The sequence below is a fragment of the Phoxinus phoxinus genome (assembly GCF_949152265.1).
Source record: "Phoxinus phoxinus genome assembly, chromosome: 22".
Taxonomy (NCBI): Eukaryota; Metazoa; Chordata; class Actinopteri; order Cypriniformes; family Leuciscidae; genus Phoxinus; species Phoxinus phoxinus.
In genome coordinates this window covers 23,259,496-23,271,521 of record NC_136897.1, presented here as the reverse complement: position 1 = coordinate 23,271,521, position 12,026 = coordinate 23,259,496, and the positions used below count along the sequence as shown (strand labels likewise).

General features: G+C 36.8%; 1 protein-coding gene across 1 annotated transcript in view; it reads left to right on the top strand.

Moving 5' to 3' along the window:
* Nucleotides 1-11,611: 11,611 nt before the first annotated feature.
* Nucleotides 11,612-12,026, top strand: part of col6a1 (collagen, type VI, alpha 1) — a 33,163-nt gene continuing 32,748 nt past the window's right edge. Inside the window, exon 1 of the mRNA XM_079597117.1 lies at nucleotides 11,612-11,864. Coding sequence (XP_079453243.1) covers nucleotides 11,780-11,864 — 85 coding nt within the window. The 5' untranslated portion in view covers nucleotides 11,612-11,779. The remainder of the gene's footprint in view (nucleotides 11,865-12,026) is intronic.

Here is a 12,026-nt window from a genome sequence, read left to right as displayed (position 1 = left end):
GTAAAATAAACACTACATTTTTTCCAGAACTTTCTCCAACCCAGTTCACCAGCTTCTGATGGTAAATATTTGTGACCAGTCACATTGATCTAATGTTTTGAATTAGGGACCATCTTGACTGAATAAACAACTTAACTCCTCCAAATCAGTGGAAATGGACAAAAATAACTTTTTTCATCATTTAAAAAAAAATTATGCCATTGTGCTAATGTAATGTTTTGAGTTTGTTTTCTTTCAATTTAATTAGCTTTTTGCTTCTAGTCTGTTCATTACTTCTGTTCTCTCAGTTTCCCTGCCTGTTTGTCACCATAGTGCAAGTTGTCCCCGACACCTGTGATATATCATTCTCAGGTGACTCCCACTCTGTTGGTTGACGCCTAGCTATTCTGACCGCATAAAAAATGCCTAGAGTTATAAGAATTATAGCTACTCTGACCACATAGGATGCCAAGAATGATAAGAATTACTCTGACCAAAAGATGCCAAGAGTTATACGAATTATAGCTACTCTGACCACATAAGATGCCAAGAATGATAATAATTTGAGCTACCTGACCGCCTCAGAACCCCACCTAAGAGCCAAGAGTCACTTGCATAAGATCTCTTTTCCACTAACCTACTGCGCAGCATTAACTCTGACAGTCTCCAGACAATACCTTCAAATATGATTTAATCACGACCGGATCTCAGATCAACCTGATTTTCATTTTCAACGTTGGGTTTGGTCTTCTAAAAGCGAATTTTGTCATTGTTTTGGAGCACACTTATATAAAAGTAAGGCTAACATATTCACACTAAAAGCCCAAAAACTTTAAATAGGGCACTATTTGAGGGAACAGCCATTTGGGTGTCCGAAACCATTGTGGACGTTATTGAGTGCACTTATTCAATCTCACATTCAATCCCACTACTGGAACTGTGTTCTAGAAATAAATGTGATATTGATATGAGGGTAGGCAGGCATAGATTCAGAGTCATAAGGAAATGTATTATTGATACAACAATAATAAAACAATGCATTGACAATTACTTTTTACTTTTAATATATAAGTACTTCTGTAATTTTACTTAAGTAAAAATCTGTCTTTACAACTACTTGTAACGGAGTAATATTGACCAGTTGTATATTTGTATTTTCAAAGTTAGGAAGTTGTGTACTTTGTCCACCTCTGGTCTCAGCTTTATATAGGCTACGCTTTTCTACTTATTTGCTTTAAATGGCACAAGTTACAAGGGACTTGTTGGAAAAAAGTTACTATTAACCAGATTTCCATATAGTTTTATGTTTCTTTTTATGAAAAACAAAACCATAACAGTATGTCCGCTTTGGTACCATTAGTTAAATTACCTAACACAAGCTAACAATGAGGAATATATTTGTACACAATGTATTAGTCTGTTAATTAATGTTAGTTCATAGCGATTTAGAAATTTTGATTTAAATAAATGATTAGTATTGATATTAAGATTAATAAATGCTGTAAAAGTATTGTTTAATGTTGGTTCATGTTAAGTAATGTAAATAACTAATGATGAAACCTTATTGTAAAGCATTACCAACATTTCTTAGAACGTATAAGATATTACCACAATGATATTTTGTTTTAAATGTATTAGTATTGATATTAAGATGAATAAATGCTTTATAAGTATTGCTCAATGTTAGTTCATGTTGTTAACTATGTAACTAATGTTAACAAATAAAAACTTGTGTTACTAATAATTCTTATATTAGCTGTCACAATCCATGTTGCAAATATCACATACACCTGAACTGAAACTCTAATCAATCTGTAACTATAGTTGGGGATTTTTTTTAATGAATCATAATTTAAAAATGGAAATCTAAAAATAGCCGACATTTCTTTTTCTAGCAGGATTAACATCTATTTGCTTTTGAAAATGAAATGTCCCCAACACTTGGGCCAAAGTGTCTCTGAATCATATCTGAATATAACAAAAATGGGAAATGAAACTATTCAGATGTCTAAATATAAACTCATGACTTTTAAGTAACAAAGCGAACTAATCAAGAAATCCAGATTTGCAGAACATGTTACTAGGTAAAAGCAAATTTGGATTTCTTGATTAGTTCGCTTTGTTACTTAAAACACTGTTTATTTGTGTTACTTTTGAAGGGTTTGCTCAATTATACATATGAAGATGATGTAATGATCCTCATAGAAAAATTATGTAATGAACCATGTCACCTTTGCAATGCTCCTATTCTACAAAAACTGTTGCACTCTTCTCTTTGACGTTAATCTCCAACGTTGGACAGACGTTGTATTGTGGTTGAAAATGAAAAATTGGTTGACGTCAGAAAACAACATCAGTCGGGTGCAACCCCTGCGACCAAAATCATTCCCGTTACTACTTTCTACTCAAGGACCTTGACAGAATTGTAGTGGAGTAAAAAGTACGATATTTGTCTTTCAAATGAAGTTAAAGTAAAAAGTTTTCAGAAAAAAATAATACTCAAGTAAAGTACTCAAAAAGTGTACTTAAGTACAGTACTGAAGTAAATGTTTGTTACTGTCCACCTCTGGCTGATCCCCTATAAGATTCTCTCTCTCATGATAAACACTTTGACCCTTAACTCTGATTTACTGTCATGTCTAGTTAGTCATCTAAGACAAAGACATGTCTGTAAATCCTCTATAAGTTTTAAGTGACAGATACAGTCCTTTAAATGTGCTTGTTGGACATAGTATCTTAAAAAAAACAGGTTTTGACAGCTATTTTCATGCATTTTAGTATTTGTAATGCATATTAGAATTTTGTTGATCCTGGAACGACATTTATGTCCGTAAAATTTGTCCTACCCCTAAACCTATCCCTACCCATAACTTACCTCTTAAATCAGAGGGAAATGATAGGATAATTATATGTTGTTAAAGCACATAAGCCTTGCTGTGAACCTAAACTTGACATAAACTCTAAACTTGTCCCTGAAATCTGATTGGTTGATTGGAATGTTGTTCCAGGATCAACAAAGATGTTGATCCAGGAACATGATGTGCTTAGTGAAATCACGTTCCACAAATCGGTCCTAAAATGTATTCACAATGTATTCACATGAACTGTCTACTGAAAACGAACGAGGCACATTCGATTAGTTGACTATTTGTTTTTGTACATCACGCCGTCAGTCTTTAGTATTCATTCACAAACTCTTTCAAGATCATTCAGTTACCCTGTAGTACTTTGTCTCTAAACATAAAGCGTGTGTCAGTTGTGTGGTTATACAGTGATGTGTGTAATATGTAGGAGGGAAACAACGTGAGTTCTGTTAAAAAATTAACTGCACTGTCCACAATCCGATGTACAGAGGGCATGAACCTGCTGATGGAGTGTTTTCAAAATAACAGAAGTGCACAGTCATTGGGTCTGATAGAAAGAGCAAAAGTTAAGAGCTCAAGTTGGCAGTAGATGACAATAAATTCCCACTATAAATGTAGCATACTATATATGATCTTTTATACAATGCTATACATTTGTAGTGCACATAATTATCTTATTGTGGGCCTATATATTGTATTTATTTAGAAAGGGCTTTTCCAGGGACATAATTACCAGTTTCGATAGATAGATAGATAGATAGATAGATAGATAGATAGATAGATAGATAGATAGATAGATAGATAGATAGATAGATAGATAGATAGATAGATAGATAGACGATGCTTCAGTTGTCCACTAGAGGGCAGAATGCATCCAACAACAGTAGATGGAGAGGTTGTTCTAGGCAGCGTCATATGACAATGTAGAAAGATTTTAATCTCAGTCTTCTGTTGTAAACTTTGGTAAAAACAAGGTTTTTTTTGGCAACAAGTGACAGCAGTGCATCAGAAAATAAGGTCCAGTCCAGAAATAAGAGATGAAGAAGTTGAAGATCAAGGAGGATAGAAGCAGTGAGGGTGATGGATGGCAGAGATAAAGAATATAGCCTAAATCATAGATTGTTGTTGAAGTTAGGCATTTTGGTATATTATCCTATGTCAGTTTGGAAGGTGCGATCCTACATGGGCGCGGCGGAACTTTCACTGGGTTGGACTCCAGCTCAGGAAATCGGTCTAGATTTTAGAGATCCAATTAGTCCTCCATTGTCCCCCTCCTCCAAGTATTTCCTGCAGTTATCTCCAATCAGAAGCTGTCGACACCAGAGCTGGACAACTGAGGGAAAGAGAAACATACACACAGAACCCGCAGGGGAGCAATAGTGTTACGAAAACTTGCTCTTTGCCAATATGATTCATCATAAATGTTGCTTTTCCTGTCAAAATGTTTCTGTGGAAGGTAGTTTGGGGATGTTATATCATTAATATGTCATCATACGCTGTGGTGTTGTAGATATTGGCAGTCCAGTGTCTTCTCTGGAGAAGCTGAAGTGATTCCGCTGCACAACAACATTTCTGTGGAAGTCTCAATACATGCTGCTTTTTTAATGCAGCCCCTCTCGGATCAAATATTTTCTCGGTCAACATTGTGCTCTTATACATCCCAGCGTTTGGAAGCAAAGTTCCCCCACTAAATTTCTCCATCTGGTTGGCAGACTGCACTTTAAGATTAATGGTGATGTCACTGCGCTCGCGGCTTTTTCAGGTCTGTGTTTAATTAGCTGCGCGAGACCTTGATGACTGCTCCAAATTGATCCTCAGAGAGGTATTTGTAGAGTGATAGGCGCTTGTGGTGAGAACGCGGTTTTCCTCAGTGTTTTACTCCATGTAAAATTTGTCATTTTTCCATGACACACTTGTAAAGGTATCACACCTTAGGCTACCATGCTGGACAAGCACTCACAGATTGGGCACGGAAAAACAACTGGTTTCTAAGATCCCATTCACAATGTTACCATATTTTACTCTCTCTTTTAATAAGATAGGCCTGGTGGTTTCACAGACAGGGCTTAGATTAAGCCAGGATTGGGCCTTAGTTCAACTGGGGAATTTTGTAGCTTTTATAAAGATGCCTTAGATATGTCAGTGCAAGTTGCTTTCAGGTAAAACAGCTCAAACATGCATTTTAGTCTGGGACTAGGCTTAAAGGGGTGGTTCAGGATTTTGGACATCGGACCTCATTTTCAAGTTAGCCTAGTTGTTATTCATCAGTGGAGACAGTTTTCAAAAATGTTCATCCAGTCCTTCCAGTTGCTTAGTTCGCCGATGCTAGGCTAGCGCGAGTCAACGGTATAAGCTAGCCTGCCATTAAAAACTGTTTTACCCACTCCACAGTACACCAAAAGCAAATAAATTATAACGCCAGACTGTCGATGCAAATGTCTATTGAGAGAATAATGTTAGAAATCAAACCACCCTTTCATTGCATTGCAAGAGTTATACTTTGTTCCCTGTATTTATTAGCACAGTCTACAGCAGCGGCGGAGTGATATTAAGTTACCTAGGCAACCGAGAGAGTCTCCACATGACGCAAGTGTGTTTACCCGCCGCTGACACTCATCACTACAGACGCAGAGGATATTTCACTAAGAAATCAACATAGGACTATGGCCACGTTTGAAGCCATGCCAATGTTTCAGACTTTGGAGACGAGGAATGTGTTTTATTCAACGAACCGTACATGTATGAGCCGGAATACACAGACGAAGAACTAATCGAGATGGATGCTAAAAGGGCAGAAATTGAACTGTAACGTTATCTCCACTAACGCTGTCATCGTCATTCTATCAGTTATGAAAAGGACTAACGTTAGCTTCATAGATAGCTATAGTAGCCTAACAAAAGTTATTACCTGTTCATCTGCTGTTGTGCATATGAAAGACGGCTGGAACTGCATTCCTTGTCAGTGACTTATAAACGTTTCGATTATGGGGTTTTTCAAAGTCGTCTGGTCTAAAATAATCACTACAAATTCGCAACTGTAATAGTCTCTGCCTGTGTCCTGTTGTCAGCAGAAAGAAGTCACAGTTGGTTCCTTTCTGGATCTCTCAATGGAAATTTGTGGAAACTTTTTGCATGACCATCTATTTGGTTTATTTTTACAATTTCGAAATGCACAACGAATCACCATGTTGCCAATTCCTTAGTTTACAATCAAATGTTTTTCAATATCGTTGTTCATGGCTACTAGCTAGCTAGACGGGACGTCTGTAGTGCGCGCTTCTGTTCTGTGTTTACTTTTCGGCGCAGTACTACTAACCGGAGCAAAGTAAAATTCCGCCGCTGCTGAGAAACTAGTTCCTGTAAATGTAATGCGATCATTGAGATGTAAGAGAACCAGTAGTTTGATTTCTAACATTATTCTCTCAATAGACATTTACATCGACAGTCTGGCGTTATAATTTATTTGATTTTGGTGTACTGTGGAGTGGGTAAAACAGTTTTTAATGGCAGGCTAGCTTATACCGTTGACTCGCGCTAGCCTAGCATCGGCGAACTAAGCAACTGGAAGGACTGGATGAACATTATTGAAAACTGTCTCCACTGATGAATAACAACTAGGCTAACTTGAAAATGAGGTCCGATGTCCAAAATCCCGAACCACCCCTTTAAGTCTCGTCTGTGAAACCGGGTTATAAAATGCTCATAATTTATTCTCCCCCAACACCAATATTCAAGCGGGGACACAAACGAATAATACTGAGTGATAGCATTCAATGTGCACATTCTTCTATTTTGTTGTGCTGCATCACATTTTACGTAGGCCTATTGTACACTTTTAAAATGATTATTATGATCATTATATTATCAATTCACTTACGATGGGATAATATGCTTGCAGCTTTACAAATATATATTTTATTTTTGAATACAGATCATGCAAATTGTTATATACTGTAGGTAAGTCAAATTTATTTTATATAGGCTAGCACTTTTCACAACAGACATTGTTTCGAAGCAGTTTCCTCACAGGTGTTTTTGTACTGATCTGTTTTCCAGACTTTACAACACTATAATTGGGTGACTGCCTCGTTCTGTCACATGATCACCTGATTTGGAAAAACTGAGAACTGTTTCGTAATGTTTTTTTGCTGAAGCATAAAACAGGGGAAAGACACTAGTGTGCACCTGTGCAGCCTGAGAACAGTTTGTTTTCTCATTAAATGGCCACATATCACCTGAATTAACCTATCCTTGCCCCCAGAACATGAGAAACAGGCTTGCACAGGCGATCTAACGTCTGCAAAACCATGTGACAACATCTGTTCACCATCACAAAGTCTTAAATCGCTAGAGGAAATGGGGCAGAATTATTCTTGTGCAATATAAATAATGATCTTATCCACATAGATTGCTTTGGATTATATTGCATAATGAGAATCCTTCATCATTCTGTTTCATGCACATGCTGTAAAAGTTTTCATAATTCTAATGAAATTGACATCTGTATTCAAATGTGCTTGCAGCAGTTCTCAAGATCTTATGATCTCATCCCATGGAAATCTCACAGGCTTTCCTATTTGGATCCAGATCTGGTAAGGAAGGCCAGGGTATTCATTTGGTGAAAAGTTGGGATTTCTCCCAAAGCCCAACAAAATCCTTCAGTGATGATTTATTCAAGCGGAAGGTCAAAACACATGGATTATTGTCTTTTGCAGATCAATGCCTTAGTCTGTCTCTCCCTTACTATAGACAAAAACCTCCCAGAATTCCAGAGTCCATCTCACCGTAGCTGGAAAAATTATGTCATATGCATAGATAACATAACGTGCAATACAATTTTTTTTTTAAAGTGTGTCCCTAAAGGCACATTAACCCAAATATTAGAATGCTGTGACAATATCACACACACACACACACACACATATTTTTTACTTTCTATATAAGAATCCTGTAATTAATGAAAATAACATTAATGTTTCTTGAGCAACAAATCAGAATATTAAAATGATTTCTGAAGGATCATGCACTGAAGACTGGAGTAATAATGCTTAAAATATTTTTTTTTCAGTTATTATTATTATAATTGTTTTTAATTATAGTAATATTTATTGAATATTACGTTATTGAAAATTCCTTGAATATTTGAAAAATGGGTTTACTGCATTTTGTATAAAAGAAATGACGTTTTGGTGATTACATATATGTGCCATCACCAAGACGGCATATTTTTCAAGATATGTATGTGTGTGTGTGTATACAAGGTATATATTATTTTCTTAATTACATGATTCTTATATAGAAAGTAAAAAAAAATACATAATTTAGCAAGTAAATGCTAAAATTAAATGTAATATAATGTTTTGTGTGTGTGTGTGTGTGTGTGTGTGTGTGTGTGTGTGTGTGTGTGTGTGTGTGTGTGTGTGTGTGTGTGTGTGTGTGTGTGTGTGTGTGTGTGTGTGTGTGTGTGTGTGTGTGTGTGTGCGTGTGTGTGTGTGTGTTATATTTTCAGACAGTGTTTGGAGTTGGGGCGTTTATGTTACCTGCTGTTTTGTGATAGTAATCTAAACCTCCCTAGGCAACCAAAGGTCAAATTGAACCCCTGCCTCTTTTTTAAACATATCAGCATAGCATTTACTTTAGGGGCCATGAACTTTGACTTGTCAGTCTGCCTCTTACTTTGAACTTTCTTCTTGCCTGTTCTGCTTCAGCAAATGCTCTTAAATCTCCCGTATATTTGTAGTGCTGATTTCTGCTCAGCATTCTCACAGCATGCTTCTCTCTCGCACATAATAGAGAAGATTCCTGATGTCATTCACCTCGATGAAGTCCCCATCCTGCTGGCCTGGCCGAACGAACCAGCGGAGCTGTCAGATTCTTCGGAGATTTACAGTAAGCCTCCACTATTAAATCCTGATTATTACCAGATGCTTTCCCCCCTTTTCCCTCTCAGTCTTAGGGTGCAAAAATATTTTTTCCCTTTCTTTCATGGAAGAAAAAAAAGAAAAGCGAATGAGATCAGTGGAAAAAGCTCGCTGAGCTCTGGCCAAACATTGGTCTCTTGTAATAGAATTTTCAAGCAGAAATGAATCCTTTCTTCAGGGGGAAAAACACACCCATTTCCCTTCAGTCGCCACCAGGCAACTATTTTGATCCAAAGCATAAACATCCCAATTCACATCTCTCTGAACATCATGTATCATGATATTACATAGTACCTTAGAGTACCATGTAAACATCATTTATTACCGTGGTACCACCACAGTATTACAGTATTTCGTTTTTTTGTAAAGAACCATGACTAGGTTTATCCAGGGACCACCCTGATCTTCCTCTCTGCGTCTCTGTGATGTTCCAGCTCATGCCGTGTTCATTACAGACCGAAAGAGGAAAACATATTCCTCTATTAGTGAACCATACTGCTTTTCTCCCTCCTCTAATTTACGCAACACTGCTGGATGTACAATGAATGTAGTGTCTTCACTTTGCTGACTTTACGTCACTATTTCCCATTCAAAACGTTTTTTAGCTGCCCTCGCTCGGACTCTCTCAAAAGCAATTCGATGTTTTCTCATCCTCTCATGCTCACGTGACAAATTATGTTGTTGTGTACGCAAATTAATAATGATGTCGTTCTTCACTCAAGATGTTTGAGTGTCATGTGGAATTTACTGTTGTGCTAATGGGAGACAGACACAAAGCATTGTTTATTAACTCCATATTTACAGTCTCGAGTGAAATACTGTTGCGCTGTGATCCTGTCATTGTCATTGTATATATGTCATAATTGGTGTGATGATTTGCAACAGCTTCATGTTATGGGTCTCAAACCAGAGTCTTTTTGACTGCATCAGGCCTGTAACCACTATATTCAGATTAGTGGTCAACCAATATGTTTTTTAAATGGCTAATTGTTTAAGTAACACACGTGTAACCAGCCTTGCTTATTCAATTTTAGCCCTCAAATGCCAAAAGACTTTATAGGAGTCATTCAATGCCTTTTCAAATATTCAGTAACAAGGTCGACAGTTAATGTTGATTTTATCCACTTATCAATGTTTACTGTACAAAAGTTACATAAAATATCATTCAAAAATGTGGAGTCTGATTCTTATGGTCATCAAGGCTGCATTATATATATAAACTAATATTGTGAAATATTATTTCAATTTAAAATAACTTTAAAATTCCTGTGATGGCAAAGCTGAATATTCAGCATCATTACTCCAGTCTTTAGTGTCATATGATCTTTAGAAATCATTCTAATATGATTTGCTGCTCAAGAAACATTTCTTATTATTGTCAATGTTGAAAACAGTTGTGCTACATTTTGTGGATACAGCGATGGAAGTTAAAAAGAAAAGCCTTTTATTTGAAATAGAAATCTTTTGTAACATTATAAAAGTCTTTACTGTCCCTTTGATTAATTTAATGTCTTTGGTGAATAAAAGTATTACTTTTTCATTTAAAAAAAAATCTTACTGACCTCAGACTTTGGAACAGTAGTAGGTCTACTGTATTTATATGAGGCACACGATTGGCCCATATTTTGTAGAAGGAATGAATTGCACTAAATTATTCAGTCATACAGAAGTATGAAAACTCATCACTGTGATTAGTTCTGGGATTAGTTGATGACTGTCCTAATTAAGCTTTAAGTGAGCCAATAGTGAGCAACGCATGCGTGGTCTCACGTTCTACACAGAAATCCGCACATGGGTGGCGCTGTTTCTCTTTCAAAGACAGAGACATGCATGAGGGAGTGGCATTCTTTTTTGCTTTTCATATGTTCCTCTTCATTCTTTCTTTCTTTCTCTCTCTCTCTCGCCTCGTCAATTGGTCTACATGTAGACGAGATGCAGATGTGAAAAGACATTTACCCTCCCCCTCAGAGAAAAGACATTGTCAGATGTCTCGTTTATTCTTTCTCTCAAAGTCTTCACCTCTCAGCTACTGACAACTGTTTACCTCCCCCCTCACACACACACACACACCCCTCTTGACAACACAACTCTTTGCTGCATAACCTCGTCAGAGTGTCTCATTCTCTCCCTCTCCATGTTGTTCCCTCAGTACAACTCAACACAGAGCATCTTTCTGCTTCTGCCCAACCAAACCGCAGTGCTCCATCATGTCACATGCACATTTACTCACAAAAATGTTTCCAAGGTAACTAAACTTTCTTCAAAAATACATACAATTATTAATGCTGGAATAAACCTGGGAATTTGGTATTAGCACCCTATCACTGAATAAATAAAATGACAAAGATTCTGAAGCATTCTTTCACTAATTAAAGAATGTTACAATTCAATGTATTATGGTTTTGCAATATAACAATAGTTGTTTTTTAAGTGCAATAAAAAAGGTGCTACTTTGGTAGTTGTCATTAAGATTTTATGTTATTATTTATCTAATTATTAATATCAATATTTTTTAAATACATTAAAATATGAAGACATACATTTGTTTCATGATATTTTCTGACTATTGGACTGTACACTGGGCCTATAATATTATATCAAGTAATAATGCGTAGATCAACCATGAAGCGCACGTGTTAAAATGCCATGCGTGTCATTATGCAGCAAAGCATCTTTAAATCATACCGTTTATTGGGCGCATTAAACAAGCATGTTAAGGTAGGCTAAATGTTGTTTATCAATAGTATTTCAGGGCCTAACATCGCTGTATAGCAGCATATATGAAGCACTGAAGTAGACATGAGTGGACCGAACTCCTCCTCCTCCTCCTCTCTCCTGTTGTAAGGCGTTTCATTCTGCTGTGCGCTCTGAGCGGACGCGCCACCGTGCCACTGTCCGCTACTTCATCTCACCCGAACCTGTTTTCATATTTCATCTGCAATCATATCACTCCTTCTGTTCTGTGTGTTCCTCAACGTCAGTTTGCACGGTTAACGTGCAGTTAAGTCAGGATCTATGGCGCTTAATGGATATATATTGACCGCTCTCTGCGCACTTTGGGCAGGGATCTTCGCTCAGGATGTCCCAAGGTCCTTCATAGGTAATTATAAAAAAAAAAATTCTGTCCTTGTTGTATTGATAAATTCTTATTTGAAGTGGATAAATATGTTTAGCATGTTCGACATTAGGCTACTTCTGATGCTACTTCTGATGTGCGTAAAAGTCGGTTATTATACAGCGGCAAATAAACGCTGGATATTCA